The 16,939-nt window shown below is 45.4% G+C and overlaps 1 protein-coding gene across 3 annotated transcripts in view; it reads left to right on the top strand.

The window, feature by feature from the left end:
• The window catches only part of DLG3 (discs large MAGUK scaffold protein 3), a 2,000,883-nt gene that overhangs the window by 1,422,057 nt on the left and 561,887 nt on the right, over positions 1-16,939 (top strand). Inside the window, exon 14 of one of the 3 annotated variants that reach the window (XM_086918303.1) lies at positions 13,011-13,091. The exons of the other annotated variants lie outside the window; for them this stretch is intronic. Within the exon in view, the coding sequence (XP_086774429.1) occupies positions 13,011-13,091 (81 nt within the window). The remainder of the gene's footprint in view (positions 1-13,010; positions 13,092-16,939) is intronic. 3 annotated transcript variants of the gene reach the window in all.

Here is a 16,939-nt window from a genome sequence, read left to right as displayed (position 1 = left end):
CATTGGGTCATTTCTGTGAGGCCTAATTCAAGGTGTTTCCTCTGCTTCAGTTGTGCCCTCTCGTTGGCTTTTGTTCCGAGACCCAAAGCAACACTGGCACAGGCTGGGTGGACCGGTCCCTAGTGCAAGCAAGAAAGGATAGTAAACCAACCCTAATTGGGGTTTATTTGGGACCTGACCCCCTTGGGCTCCAGTTCCACTGCATGTGCAGTGCCATCTGAATGTGTTTCACTGCCCACTCTACTAGGCCTGCACTCTTAGGCCCGAGGCCCGACAAAGGCGTTCCGCTCCTTTGTTAGAAAACAGGAGAAAGACCCACATTTTGGCCCCCTAGAGCCCGGGCACTGTTACCAGCACAGCCAGGGTGACCTGCCCCCCAATTCCAGCAAGGAATATGGCTCCTCAACTTCCTCTTTGCTAGTATCCGAACCATATTTGGGGTGTAATGCACCGTCACACCACTATACTAGCGCCACTGAAACTGCTGCACCAATGGTAGTGCTGGGCAACTAAAAAAATTAGCCTGAATATCACGCCATCTTCCTTAGGACATCTCTCTAAGGAAGCCATCTCTGTTCATTTGTAAATGAAAAACAATTAGTCCCCACAACACTCCATTCATTGAGCCATCACTTACCTAAAATGCATGTGAATGTGTGCAGTTGCTTACACACCAAATGTAAAAGCTGGCTGGGAGCAAATATAGGATTACATTTTTGCAGTCACTTGAAGATTCATGGTGAAGGTTTTATTATTTTTGAGAGATACTTAAAGGTGCCAGGTTTTGTGAAGGCTTTTCAATGGACTTATAAAAATGCTCACGCCAGGTACTGTCTGCCTGCTTATTACTAACAGTATTTTTTAAGTGCCTGTTTTACCTGGAACATGAAATAATTTGGTGCCAGTCTATCGTACTGTGCATAACACTATTTTAAAATAATGACAAACCTATCCAGGATTCTTTTTGTTACAGGCTGGGACATCATAGCACTATAAATCCATTAGTCACTATTTTGCACTGCACCAACCAGGATTCAAATCTGTAGCTCTCTGGTCTCACAAACAGACAAGACATGGCAGTGATTGTGCTAACCATTGAGGTTTCATAACCTGAAAGAGAGAAATTCCAACGAATTAGTTTAATTGGCATTTACCCTTCATTTAAAATATGTGCATTATTTTATAGGCAGTTGCCTGAAGGGGAACAAAAACAACTACATACTTACAGAATCTTTCATTGTTATAGCCACATCTTTGCCCGTCCAGTATGTGTTCAGGATCACACTTGTCAGACTTTTTGAATTGTTTTCTTGGAAAGCAACAATCCCTGAATTGTTAATGTGGACCTTATTGGGCCTCTGTATGAGAATGAAATTGATGGGCTAAACAATGGCAGTACTTCATGTAAATGAAGGGAGCCTTGAAACGCGAAAACGCACTCCCAGGCCATCTTCATTCACACAAGTGTTTACCAAGACATTTGCGCCCCCTGGTAATGCAGCCACGGACCCCCAGGGGGGCGCGCCCCATAGCATGAATACCTCTGCTCTAGATTATGTAAGCTGGTCATCGCTCCCCATTAGATTAAGTGAGCTGGTCGCAGTCACCCTCTAGATTGTGAGCTGGCTGTCGCTACCCTCTAGATTATGTGAGCTGTTCGCAGTAACCCTCTAGATTATGTGAGCTGGTCATCGCTCCCCATTAGATTATGTGAGCTGGTTGCAGTCACCCTCTAGATTATGTGACCTGAGGTAGTCATCGCTCCCCATTAGATTATGTGAGCTGGTCGCAATCACCCTCTAGATTATGTAACCTGGTTGCAGTAATCCCTCTAGATTATGTGAGCTGGCTGTCGCTACCCTCTAGATTATGAGAGCTGGCCGTCACTCTCTACATTATGTGTGCTGAACGCCGTCACCCTCTACATTATATGAGCTGGTCGCCGTCACCCTCTACATTATGTGAGCTGGTCGCCGTCACCCTATACATTATGTGAGCTGGTCGCCGTCACCCTCTACATTATGTGAGCTGGTCGCCATCACCCTCTACATTATGTGAGCTGGTCGCCATCACCCTCTACATTATGTGAGCTGGTCATCGTCACCCTCTAGGCTATGTAAAACTGGTCGTCGCTTCCCTCTAGATTATGTGAGCTGGTCGCCATCACCCTCTAGATTATGTGAGCTGGTCCCCGTCACCCTTCCTCTCATTCATCATATGGATGAGCCATCTCTTTTATGTAACGTGACATAAACAAACTGGCAGTCCTCTTTCAGTTAGGTGTATATGAGACGGTTGCCTGTCATTAGTTTGCATATTACCACCTGGCGATGTATCTGAATAATATATACAGGCTGCCCCCTTTCTTTGGACTGTATAACTTTGCTTGTTGGATTATAGAAACTGCATATTTTCAGCACATGCTTCTCTGCTGTGGATCACCTGCTGTGCGCAACATTTGAAATTGGTTGTGGATTTTGCAAATGGTTTTCCATCAAAGAAGAGGTTTCGTTTTCCAGGTGTTTTGTAATAGCTCCCCTGACACCCACGATGCTTCAGGACATACACTCCACCTTAGTTTGCTGTTTTTCCAAAACCTGGTTTGGATGTGTCTGAGTGCTTTGGTACTGTCACAAAACTGAAGTTGAGAACTTCGATATCGAGGCACCAGCATGATAACTTTCACACACTAGATTTTAGTACGACTGCCAGCAACTTAGGCTGAAGCTCATGCAACCATTAACGGCTTCAGGGACGGAGCGAGAAAATTGGAACCAAGTCTTATGAGAATCTCCTGTGTTAGGCGAGGGTATGTAGAATACACTGTAAAATGTTGATGTAACTGCAATGGTAAGTTCCGGTGGTCCAGCTAACTTCTTTCTCCTGAGGGACCATGACGAGTCTGTCTGATCAGCCTGTAAGGCGTCTTAGTGATAGTAGAGGACCTAGCACTGAAGGGATAGATTGTGGGTGCATTATAGGATGCAGCATCAAGGCTCTCCTGAGCCACCTTAGAAACAGGGTGTCAAGGAAGTCAAAGGGACTTACCTCAGATTCTGAAACAGAGGGGGCCTATGGTAGTCCAGGGAAGAACGGGGCTCAAAATCAAGACTATGTGCCCTGAAATTACTCTGACTTTGAAGACAAATTTTCTACAGGCCTTCGTCAAAACACTTATCCAGAACAAAACTTCACACCTTGGAATTCCCACACATAGAAGATCTTCTCTCTGGGGTTCAACCTCACTTCGGCCCTGACTCCGGCAGCAAAGACTTCTCACACTGTGGTCTCTGAGCCACAATACCAAGATACTCAGCCTTGGCACCGGGAGCCTGCTCAGCCACTGTCAGAAAACATTTGGAATCTGAAGATCCCCTTGAAGCTGGCATTGAGCTTGACTCAGAGTGATCCCCATTCTACCGAGAGGATAGCTTTGAAGAGGGCATCGAGCTTGACTCCGAGTGATCCCCATTCTACCGTGTGGATAGCTTTGAAGAGGACATCGAGCTTGACTCCGAGTGATCCCCATTCTACCGTGTAGATAGCTTTGAAGAGGGCATCGAGCTTGACTCAGAGTGATCCCCATTCTACTGTGTGGATAGCTTTGAAGAGGGCATTGAGCTTGACTCCGAGTGATCCCCATTCTACCATGTGGATAGCTTTGAAGAGGGCACCGAGCTTGACTCCGAGTGATCCCCATTCTACCGTGTAGATAGCTTTGAAGAGGGCATCGAGCTTGACTCCGAGTGATCCCCATTCTACCATGTGGATAGCTTTGAAGAGGGCACCGAGCTTGACTCCGAGTGATCCCCATTCTACTGTGTGGATAGCTTTGAAGAGGGCATCGAGCTTGACTCCGAGTGATCCCCATTCTACAGTGTAGATAGCTTTGAAGAGGGCATTGAGCTTGACTCCGAGTGATTCCCATTCTACTGTGTGGATAGCTTTGAAGAGGGCATCGAGCTTGACTCCGAGTGATTCCCATTCTACCGTGTGGATAGCTTTTGAAGAGGGCATCGAGCTTGACTCCGAGTGATCCCCATTCTACAATGTGGATAGCTTTGAAGAGGGCATCGAGCTTGATTCAGAGTGATCCCCATTCTACCGTGTGGATAGCTTTGAAGAGGGCATCGAGCTTGACTCCGAGTGATCCCCATTCTACTGTGTGGATAGCTTTGAAGAGGGCACCGAGCTTGACTCCGAGTGATCCCCATTCTACCGTGTCGATAGCTTTGAAGAGGGCATCGAGCTTGACTCCGAGTGATTCCCATTCTACCGTGTGGATAGCTTTGAAGAGGGCATCGAGCTTGATTCAGAGTGATCCCCATTCTACCGTGTGGATAGCTTTGAAGAGGGCAGCGAGCTTGACTCCGAGTGATCCCCATTCTACTGTGTGGCTAGCTTTGAAGAGGGCACCGAGCTTGACTCCGAGTGATCCCCATTCTACCGTGTAGATAGCTTTGAAGAGGGCATCGAGCTTGACTCCAAGTGATCCCCATTCTACCGTGTAGATAGCTTTGAAGAGGGCATCAAGCTTGACTCCGAGTGATCCCCATTCTACCTTGTGGATAGCTTTGAAGAGGCCATTTCAGAGGAAGTCCGCTTTTTCCTTTCCAAAGAAAGAGCGTAGGGAACCTGCACTATCCCTATCATATGCAGAGTCGTCATCCCCGGCTCACTCTATCCTTACAGACCGGGCCCTCACCGATGACCAGGTAAACCCATATAAGAATCCTATGCGTACCAATGACTGGGATGACCCTTGGTACGATTATATTATGGACCCTCCAGATGACCCATATTTTGAGCCATATACTGTAAAACTCTCCCTGCCTGACAACCCAACAGCATATCATGGTATGTAACTGTTACCATGCATCTTTTACCATGAAATACTGTTACAACTAAACTATTACAACGCAGGACCCGCTTCAACGAATACCTTTACAACGCATTACACTACAACGCAGATACTATTACAACGCATACCATTACAACGTAAGTATAGGTAAGTTTATCTTTTTTTAAAAACATTTATTAGGGGTATTGGGTTTGGGTTATGGGGTACAGGGGTATTTTTAGGTTTCAGGGCTGGGTTTGGGTTTTGGGGTACAGGGGTATTTTTAGGTTTTAGGGTTGGGTTTGGGTTTTGGGGTACAGGGGTATTTTTAGGTTTCAGGGTTGGGTTTGGGTTTTGGGGTACAGGGGCATTTGTAGGTTTCAGGGCTGGGTTTGGGTTTTGGGGTACAGGGGTATTTTTAGGTTTCAGGGCTGGGTTTGGGTTTTGGGGTACAGGGGTATTTTTAGGTTTCAGGGCTGGGTTTGGGTTTTGGGGTATAGGTGTATTTTTAACATATATTTACAAATTCTTAAATAAAAATTAATATAATTAATTAAAATATTTAAACAATTTTTAGTTACATTATTTTAAAATATTATATACTTACCTATACTTACGTTGTAATGGTATGCATTGTAATAGTATCTGCGTTGTAGTGTAATGCGTTGTAAAGGCATTCGTTGTAAAGGGTCTTGCGTTGTAAAAATTGCGTGGTAATGGTATGCGTGGTAAAAGTATGCGTGCTTACGTCATACATCTGCATATCATGCGGTCATCCAAGGAGCGGCGACCATCATAAGGTTAAAATCTATGCGGAGGAAGAGGGAAATACATTCTTTATTGAGAGCCTCTCAGAAAACTGAGAAGTCTGTTAAGTTGCCCATGGTAAAAGCCTCTTGAAATGTTCAGCCGAAAACTTCAAAGACTTAGTGAAGACACGTGTTGTTATGCCCCAAGTGAAAAATAAATAAAAAGTGCCCTGCATGATCCCATTGACCATTCTGGGCCTGGTCCACCCGACTTCCTTGTACACATTGCATGTGAGAGAATGTCCACTCAGGCCACAAGGATACCCCTTCACCCAAGCGGAGAGGAAGAAAATTGACACAGAGGATAGGCGGGTAGTACTTGGAGCTGCCGCACAATTCGGCATTGCCACCTCCCTTGGCTGGCTCTCTAGATACACATATACCACTGAGAGGAGACACATGTGGGAGGCGAAGGAGGAGCACCTCAAGCACCATCCATAAAGAGGCAAAAAAAATGTCCAAGGTGGGGAGACAATTTCAAATGCCAACCGGTGCTGTGCCCATATGCCACCAATATGGCCTCATGATAGATGGACATTTGAGCAAGGTATGTAAGGCTTGGATAAAAATCTCTCTCTTGTCTATCCAGAAGTCCAAGTTAACATACTGCTATTTGATTGTGAACTCCTATTTAAGCCACAGGCGAATTTCATGCTGGAAAAGGTCAAGATGGACAAGGAGATCGCGAAAAACATTGGGTTGCTACAAAACCAGCCCCAGAACTCCATGTTTCGCTGGCAGCAGACGTGGGCAGCAGCGAAAACCGGCAACACCAGTTGCAGGGTTCCTTATTCTAAACACAAACAACTAAACCATACTCCGGAAGAGGATTCCATGGATATAGCCACCGAGGGGCTGGAGGTGCCAAGAACGGGGGGCTCGTTGGCCTCAAAGGAATGACTTTAAATACGTACCCCCGACCACTCAACACCTGTCGGCGGACCCATCAGGTTACAACTTGCTTAGTGGGGAACATGACGTGGACCAGTGGTTGTTTTCCATTGTTTACTATAGCCACTGCTTGGAATTCCACACCACATAATATTCCACCAAGCCGGCACGCATCAGCCAGAACCACCAGCGGAGGCTGCACGAGGATGTGCAAGTGTTGCGTCAGAGGGAGCTGTCAAACCTGTCCCTCCACAGTAGCAAAGAAACAACCTTTGTTCCATGTACTTTCTGTTCCCCATCAACGACAGGCTTTTATGGCTCTCCTCGACCAAGAACTACTCAATCCACACATCCCATCAAAGCACTTAAAATTCACTACTGCTCTGGGTCAGGGACTGTTAGTAGCCTTTTATCTCCAGGACCCCTGCTTCCACAACCCCATTCACCCGGCTGCTCATCACCAGTATCCCTGGTTTCTGGGGATCATTATCAGTTCAGTGTCCTACCACCTTCAAACTGCCTGTTAAAGACTTATGAGCTACATAAAGCTTGTTATCCCAACTAAAACACCCCAACCCTGCATCTCAGTTTTTAAGCCCAAGCTGGCAAGGCTGTTGGTAAAGTGAGGTCTCCTGCAGCTGGACACCTTGCCTTTCACCTGCTAGCTTTGACACATGGGATATTGACTGCTAGCCAGTTACAGTACCAGCACCTCCCCCTTGCAATGGCTTGTGACCACCTGACCCCCTTACTGTCTTTCCTTAAATGGCATTCCTGTGAGGACACAGACGGCCAGATATCAAGGAGCTCCATAAACTGGATACTGACGCGTGTGAACTGTCCCAGCATTTCATGTTGAACTTGGGGTTCAGTTTGGTTGGTGGAATTTCAAGTTTCTTGATTTTGCAGCTATTTTTTGAAGGAATTTGAGCCCCTGGGTTTCACACTCAATGGGTGCTCCTGCATTGCACCCGAGCCACAGGAAAATGAGGGGACGGGACAGACGTGTGACGGCCAATCTGACTGACAGACATTCGTGCGCCTTTGACTGGATGAAGTGGACAATGATTATAGCGAACAGGAGAGCTCACAGTGTGCGCTGACAGCCATGTCCATGGACTAACATTAGCCACAGTGGCCCTTGTTATTTTATTATAGCGCCTTACTGTATCCGTGCTGTGGTTCTCTCTCGGCCCCAGAAAGTGCGAGGACCTTCAGTTCTTCTGTGGGATTCAATATTTTAACTACCTTCACCTTCCTACAAGTACATTAAAACCTACTTTTCCCAAGCTGTAGCTCTGCCTCGATATCCAAGTGTAATCACTTGTATAACAGAGGCTCCTGATTTCCAAACCCTCTGCTGCTTCTTGGCGCCAGGAGGAAGCCCTGCTTCTCGATCAGGTGTGCAATGGGTGTATCTTGGTTACCCGACTCGAGTGAAACAGTAAGTGGGGCACCAATGAACACCTGTTCCCACCCACACACAGTGCCCAATAACAACCGGCTGCCATGGGACCCAGAGGAACAAACCTTGCTGGCGCCACCACCAAACGTGCCACATTACCCCTTCTACATGCATCAAAGCAGGGCCATAACAAGGTTGGAGCCCTCTACTCCAAACTCATGCCCCACTCTCCTGTTATAACATGTTTTTGGATTATAAAACCAAAGGCCCAACCTGTTCCTTCTAGATAGAGCTATTCAGCAGCACCACTTGGCGACGCCAAATAGTGCCTTTTCTCTTTCTCCAGAGTACATCTTCTTAGTTAGGAAGTTCTCCTTGGATCAGAAACCAAGAAGAAGCACCGCAAACATTTGGTCCACTGACCCCAAAAAAGTTTCTGACATGCATCCATCAGAATAGGTTTATGTACCATGAGTTTGAAATAAAGGGGCACAATATCCCCACTAAGAGCCTAAAGAATCCTTGTAGTGATTGAAGCCCATCTTAGAAGATCTTTAACCCTGCCTGGCTTACTGCTTAGTGAGAACAGGCTCTAAGGCAAAGGCGAGGGTTCGCTGTAGAAACCGAAGTGTCAAGTCTGAAGGCAGCGATGCACGCCAGGCTGCTGGGCTGGGCTTTTCAAGAGACCTCAGCCTATGACAGAGAAGGAAGTAAAACCGGTGCTGGCCATGCTCACCAACGTGGCAGGTGAGCCACGAGGAAATGCCCCTTGCAGTAGTCCCTGAAATCTCCCCACCCAGAAGAGATGCCAGTTCAAGATCCTCACGGATGCCTAGACAACCAAGGACCGGCCTACATCAACCGCCGGCTTAACTTCCATCTACCCGCAAAACACCTGCGCTCCTCCTCCGCATCCATCACAGCTGTAGCAGGGGCCGCTCCTTCTCCTACATCACAGCTGAGACCTGGTACGACCTCCAGCACCTTTAAACAGCACCCTTCATGGAGGCCTTCAGAAAGAAACTCAAGATCTGCACTTTCGACTGAGACCTCGCACCGCTGTGCTCAGAAACCCCTCGAGGTGACAATGCTGCGCTATACAATTGCGGACTGTTTGATTGAAATGGCAGAATCATGTGACAGAACAGACGACATTGACCTGTCGCAATGCATGCCTTCTTCACTGGAGGTGACATTTATTTTTTCTTTGCACACATTCCTGGGTACTATCACTTTTTCAACTATTAGATGGTGTGGCTCGTGGCCTTAGGGGCAGCAACTGTTGTAGGATCCTGAAGAAAGTTGGAGCTCGTGTGCGTGGTTTTTTTTGAGGTAGTGGATACAACTTTGGACCCTGAGCAGTGGCTGCATGGGGGCTTTTAGGAGGGAGGGAAAGGGTAGTGTGTATACCCTGAGTTGGGGCAATAAGTCTTGCCAGAATGCGAACGGAGCTCTCTGGTTTTCTAGTACCGGTCAAGGTTGAAGGCGTCCATCCACAGCATGGTTGACAGGGGGTTTCTAAAGAGCGGTTGATGTGGCCGGTCCCACAAGGATGGGGTGGGCTCCTTCCAAAGCCTGGGCCTTTAGATTCCAAGGGATCCGCTCCTGGGTGTTTGCCTCTTTTGCTTTGGTTGATGGAATGCTTGCTTGTTGATCTTACAGATGGTACAATACCAGAGTTAAAGTTAGCTTTGTTTAATGAGGTAGAGTGCTTTGATATTGCAGAACTCAACCAGCATGTCCCTTCAAGGCATCTTACTACTGAGTACATGGGAAATCAAGGCTCAGCCAGCCTGGTCCACAGGCCATACAAGAGGGTTTGATGAGCCAGTCTTTCCGGAGCATGTCCCATACAGACACAGAGTCCCAGAAAAAATGGCTGTGAATAATTAGTGTACGCGATGTGTTGTGAAGTCACTTTATCATTAGAAGGGATGTCACCACCTTTACAAGCTGTCCATTACAGTTATAGATATTGTAAACACTTAGAATGTGTATTATATATGCAAGTAATTATACAGTTTGCATGTAGATCTCCTTCAGGGATCTCCGAGGTTTACCATCTTGTTTTGTTTCTACTGGCGCCTAGAAAAGGCTGCCTGGCCTTGTGAGCGCTATCATAAGTCACTTATTGGTGGAGTCTAGGCCCTACAGGGCATTCTAGCAGGAAGCCTATGTCCCTACCACTTGAATGCAGAGCTGGAAGGATGCGCCCTGTGCCCCACCCATCCATGCCTCGAGGGTGAAGGGGTCTATAAGGACATGATAAACTGGAAGCCCTACTTGCTGATGAATCTGGACAGTGGTAAGATGTAAAATAAAAATAAAAAACTAAGGCGATATGGCAGACCCCTAAAGGATGTCGAAAGATGCAGGGAACCCCATGTCTTGATCAGTCGGTTCCTGCCAGAATTGTGATCAACGGCTGCATGGAATCCACTTCTTCCCCAGGTTACATCCCCCCACATGCTGCTGTATCTGAAATCCAGGGCTCATGGACCCTGTCCTTTCAGGCCTGTTTACAAAATTGTGTTGGATAGTATCAGAAAGTAAAACAAAGTTGTGCTGTGAACCACTTTGCTTTATTTTGTATTAACTAAGGGGCTTTCCACCAATGGTGCATGGGAGTTCCCATGCAACCGCCCATGGGTTTTGACACAAATCTCTATCTAAACATTGGTAGATAAGCATCTTATGCTTCCTAGTGGCAGGTGTAACAAGGAGAACTTATTTGATCTCTTCATTGTACAGCACACACACAAAGTGGGAAAAGCCTTAAAGCCTAGCTTTTTAACTGACAGAGCCCCTTCCAGCACAAAACCCATGCTTCAGAAAATGCACACACTTTGCACTCTGGCACAAAGGTATGTGCGCTGGAGCATTCTGCCTAAATTGCGCCTGGGCATGTGAAAAGAAAAAATGCACCGTATGTTATTAGATAATGCACCTTATTTCTCTCCCCCTTTGACGCAAGACAGCACAGTAACTTTGGTGCAGCGCTGTCTTGCATCAAAGAATATAATGTTAGTCACTATTAGTAGAATGAAACAGGCAGACGATAAGAAATGAGGAGCCCCCCTGTGTTCCTGGCACTGATTTAGCCTCTTCTGAGGCCAGCGGTCGCAAAGGCAGTGCCAGGGGTAGCAATGGGCAAGCCAGGGTTCACAGCTGAGACCCCATAAATGGCGTCCATGTGGCGCGCTACTCTATAGAAACAGAATTGGTGGTGCACCCAGCCTATCCCTCTCAGATACACAACCATATATCACATAGAAGCAGGAAATCACATACCGCACAGCCCTCTGTTAGTGATACTCCAATAAATACAAATTGGGCTCGCAGCTCCACATAAGCACTCGGAAATTAAACTCAAAAGTTTTTTGTTTTACTTCCCACACCTAAATGTGAGTAAATCTACCATCCCATACATTGGTATTCACTTGCTCAGAACCTAACCTCTATTGTTCCTCAACCAAAGCCCTCTTTTATTAAACTTCTCTCATTCCTATTAAATATCAGTAACAAGATGATATTACTTAACTGACACAGACCAGCAATAAAAAGAGGAAGGTGGCTAGGATTAAGAAGGACTGGGGGGGGGTTCTAGTTCTGGAATATTGGGTTTGGCTGAAGATTCTTTTTTAAAGCTGCTTGAATGGCAGTAACCGATTCATGCATAGTGCTAGCCTCCGGCCTTGACATAAAATTCAGGGTGCCCCCAACCTGGCCGTCCCAGGCCCAACAACAAACAGAATCTGGGAATTCAAGGTCTACCCAGCACCCCCCTACATGGAACACTACCACGTAAACTCAAGGAATCCATCACCCAACCTGCATGTACCACCCAGACATGCTGCCTTGGAGAAGCCTGGAATTTACAGGTCTCCCAGACATGCAAAAATATAGTACAGGGAATTCATGGTCCACCCAGCTTGTCCATCCCAGACATGCAACCATATAGAAACTGAGAATTCAGTGTCCAATCAGATAGTCCCTCCCAGAAATGTGCCCAAACAGAAACCGGGTATTCAGGGTCCACCCGATGTGTCCTTCCAAGATGTTCTACCAGTGGATTCGTATGTTTCGGCTTTATGAACTTCAGTGCATGTAGCATCTTTTCTCACGTTGAACATATAGTCCCTACAGAAAAGATATTCTGTTTCCTACCGATCCACCGTTTGTTCACGTCTGCCTAGAATGTATACGAAGGCCACTTTACATGGAAATAGCAGTAAACCAAACGTCACACACTATGACGTTTCTATTGCATCCATGTGAGAGAAAGCTATGGTCCTCACATTACCCGTTCAAGATTAGGAGGATATCTCAAGTAATTTGCCAAAGAGTGCAAGGTTTGCCTGCTCTTCTAGAAAAAGAGATGTTTTTAAAAAGTCAACTATATCTCAAATTAGAATGTATGTTCTATGGTATGTATATTGCTTTTGAACTTCCTTTCTAAATGAATTACAATTATTAATGTTATAGTGATTCCGACCATCCAGATATGCAGACTCCATGCTCTCAAAATGTCTTTGTTGCAAGACAGGTTGTTGAATAGACACAGGAAGAACATTGTCTGGCTAATGCTCCATTTAACAGGTGTATCTCCAAAACAGTGCAAAGCTATCAGTCCAAATATACTATGCTAAAGAGCAGTCAATATAAAAAACAAACTTTTAAAAATGAGGGCAGTGAAGAGGGATGGCCGACCACACCTCCACAGACGGAAGGAATGTATGGTCTACAGAGGTCTGTCCACCGACAAAATGGTGGTGTGAGTGAGGCATCTTGCTGCAGATTCGACCCCTACATGGTGTACATATGGGGACTTTAGGATTTAGCTCAGTCACTTGCAGTCACTTTAAATGTTTCCGCTGTGTTTGATTCCGCACCATCTTTCGGTGTCTATACCACAGAGTGGCCAATGTCTGCACAAAGTGAAATTTCCTGTTTCTATCCTTGTAACCCCACCTTCAGTGTATGGCCCCCCTTATCCTACATACATGTCCACAACAAGTAACCTTCCGCTCTGTCACTCCCCTTATGCTTTCATGTGACACCCCAGGACTGCAAGGTTCAGAATACATGGCAACTGTACTAATGAACGCGAGGACTCGGCATACCCCCCCAGACGACATGGAGTCAGGTTGGTATATAAACGCTGCCCAGGCAGTTTAATTTTTTCCCCCATTCCCTCCTGGTTTCTTCCGGGTCCCCTGTTCCCTTAAGGAATTTGTCTGACCGGTAGTGCTGTGGTAGAAGTTGTGTTTGTTCGGGTTGTCCTGTGTTCGGTGTTGCTGTATGGTTCCGTCATTGCAAGCCCATTTGTTCCATATGCATGTATGTTAACCTTCAGAGACCTCCATTGGTGGGTTCCACGTCTTGGCTTTCATGAAGATAATAGTTCTAATATAAAGCATCAAACATTACCTCAGCAAGGGTCTCTGCCCTTCAAGCTATGGTACACAGTTAGCACCTGGGCCTAGCCTGTTAACATCAGGACTCACCCTACGGAGCCAGGGCCCTGAAAGATCTACTCTGAAAAGGTCTGAGCAGTCTTCCCCGTAGAGGGCCCACCCATACCTCCCACTGCCATCTTCACACAGATCTGATGTTGTCGCAGCATGCCTCCGCACTGTTCGGGTTTGAGCGTCTGGTGTTAGTTGTGTGTGTCCACTCTTGCCTGCCTTGCATGCTAACACAGGGAACTACCTGGTGGTCCATGTTCATAAATCTAACTTCCATGGTTTTGCACGACTTGTAAATGGTCAACCATGGAGGATCATGGTTTAACCATTGTTTTGACTGGGGATTCTAACAGGAGAGGTTAAGCTTGAACAGCAATTGAACCAGGAACGGATTCTGCTTCAGTGATCATTGCTTGTTGAAACCACCATGAGATGTGTGATACAGGGTGGTACTTCTTCAGTACATTTGATTCCATAATCGAGGCCTCAGCTAACATTGCTGGTGGCAAAACACATGAATATTCTTTGAAAGGCTTCAATTAATTTTCAACAGTTTGGTTGTTGTCTTGCAAAATTGATGAAACTGTTCTGATGGCCACTCCATTACAGCGATGGGAGGGTTTCTTTATTGGAGTACAGGTGCTTACGGTGCCGCATTCAATGTTCATACCCATTAACCATAAAAGCCCATGTGTGAACCCTGCAGGCGCTATAGAGCACAAGCAACTTTTCTCATCACTTAACTTTTTTAAAGTTTTCAGTTTAAAGGGAAGCGCAGCCTCACATCTCTGGCACAAACTTTTCTGACCTTTATCTTGATTGAATTACCTTGTCTCCGTCATAACCTTGTAAAAGTGTTAAAGGGTTAATGTCATTAAACATTTAGGGGTGGCGATTCAAATTATGGACTAATATCCCTAATTCATTATCATTTAATGGACATGTATTATAATCAAATCCATTGATTGGAGTAAAGGTGTCTTAACATTAGTTACAGTAAGGAATCTGTAAATTTAAATCATTTAGCATTCATTAATTTAATTACATTTTAAATATTGGTGTTATTAGAATTTGGGCAGCATATCGATGTAAATGTTATAAAGAAGAGATGATTTTGAGGTAATGGTATTTTAATGTTGTGTATTGAAAGACAGGGTAATTGAAGACAATGTTAAAGTGATGAGGCAGTGAGTTAGTGGCATGTATTCATTTGAATGAACCTGCATCTTTGTATCTTTCTCGAGTATCACACTAAGTCCTTTCTGCAAAAACATTAGGTATCAGTAAGCGTGGTAAGTGTTTGATAAAAGTGTTTATTCTAAGCACACATGCTGTACACCGCAAGTAAATAAACTCGAAATGATACATATTTATTAAAAAGAAAGAACAACGTATGACGAACAGACTAGATTATCATTGGAATATTGACTTCCTCTCTGTAGTATGTAGTAACTGGATTAGTACAGATATTAATGAAGGATTTTGGAAATTAGTCAGAAAGCACAGTCCTTGAATTGCCTGCATATTAAACACACCAATTATCTTTGTAATATGTATATGCCCCACACCCACAGAGCTTCTAATTCTCAGGTCAGAGCTCTCTCGGCTGGTAAGTCTAGTTATCTGTTCTGAGCAGTGTTTGTGAGAGAGTCATTTCTGTCTTGAGATTTTAGTGTTAAGTGGTTTCATTCTTGAGCAAAGAGGTGGTGGTGGGTAGTAGAGAGGGGCTATACTCTGGAAGGGATGTACAACGGAAGAACGCATGTCTTAACTGCGCATTTCCTTAAGAAAACATGCCTTTACCATGCATATACCTTTACCATACAAGGAAAGTATATGGTAAGGTAAGTGAAACACTTACACACATATATATATCCAATCTTGTTTTCGCGCACACCCGAACCACTTGCAATGGCGGGCCGAGACGGGTTCGCAAATCCCACAAAATCCAAATGGGTATAGTTTACAGCTTTTTAAACAAACAATACGCCACAGCCTCAATACTTCTTTCAGCGTGAAAATGTAAACCATCAACCACGTCACTCTACGCGTTTTGGAGCATCCTGCTCGTGAAAAGGAGCAGGACGCTCCAGAGTAGTTAAGAATACCAGCACCGCATTTAACTTCATACATGCTCCTACTCCTAGGGACTGAAATTAGTAACATCTCCTCAAATAGATACCAGGGAACCTTAATATCTACAAGAAATTATGGAATTCCTCAGTGTTATTTAACCTGTTGGGCCATTTGCTGTCAAACTCTATTATCATCTTGGTTTCGAGTTGACGCAACTGGGGCTCACGATTCCCACCCCTCCGAGGTTTAGGAGTAGCTCCCACCACAAAGTACTTTAGGCAGGCCACATCATTGTAATGACTTCTCTTAAAATGCCGTGCCACTGGGTAGGCTGGGTCAGTGTGCAGAATGGCTCGAAGATGCTGCAATATCCTGACATGCACCTGTAGCTTGGTACTCCCGATGTAGTTCAACCCACAGGTGCATGTCAGGACATACACAGCATACTCTGTTCTGCAATCATAGCTTCCAGAAATTGCCACATCTTGAGTACTGAATGGGGTGCAAAAATGGGTGGTTGTGTGTGTGTGTATGTATGTGTGTGTGTGTGTATATATATATATATATATATATATATATAAAAGAACTCCTTCCCAACGAAAGAAGCAGAGGCCAGGTAGGGGATGTCAGGAACCGCTTTATTGAAGTTTTAACTCTTTTCCGGCAGAGGCATTTCGGCATGATAGCCTTAGTCAGCGCCGGGAGTTAATGAGCGGGGTGTGGGCGAAAGGAGTTTAAGAACAATGTCCTGCCGCTCACCGATAGGATTGCGTCTGACTCCACCTTTAAGATAGTCAATCTATCACACCTGTGGACTTGGGGATGCTGCAGGCACTGCAGATCCCAGAATGCAGTTCTTCTGTAAGGTGAGTGGTGCGGGAGGAATCAGATGCTTGGTGCGTAATTCAGGGCTGTTCACTGTCGCTTGCACAGGTGTCCCACAAATGACTTCTGAAAAGATGCTCCCTCGAGTCCCCTGGACCGCAAAACCCCGGAGTGCTGGAAAGATAATGACGGGGGCTCGCCAGGAAATCCAGCTTGCCCAACGTTGTGCATGAATGCTCCAACTCCGCTACTTCTGCTTCCAACTCCGATGGTGAGCCTGGTAGTTTCAGTATCCTGAAAAGCAATTGCGCCGAAGCAGTTGCCAGTGAGTCCCAGGCCAACTTGAATGCGGAGGCCTCTGTGGCGCGATACTGGCATTCGCGCATTAAATGCAAAAGAACTCCTTCCCAACGAAAGAAGCAGAGGCCAGGTAGGGGATGTCAGGAACCGCTTTATTGAAGTATGTATATGTATATGTATATATATATATATATATATATATATATATATATATATATATATATTTACCTCCTTTTTGAAAAAAAATATTTTACATTTTTTTCTTTATTAAGGCAGACCAGCAACCCCACTTTTTTAACTCTATTCTCCCTTTTTTTACCTTACC

The sequence above is a fragment of the Lissotriton vulgaris genome, chromosome 4_1 (assembly GCF_964263255.1).
Source record: "Lissotriton vulgaris chromosome 4_1, aLisVul1.2, whole genome shotgun sequence".
Classification (NCBI taxonomy): domain Eukaryota; kingdom Metazoa; phylum Chordata; class Amphibia; order Caudata; family Salamandridae; genus Lissotriton; species Lissotriton vulgaris.
Note: the sequence above shows the minus strand (reverse complement) of the source record. Positions and strands in the feature narration are given on the sequence as shown.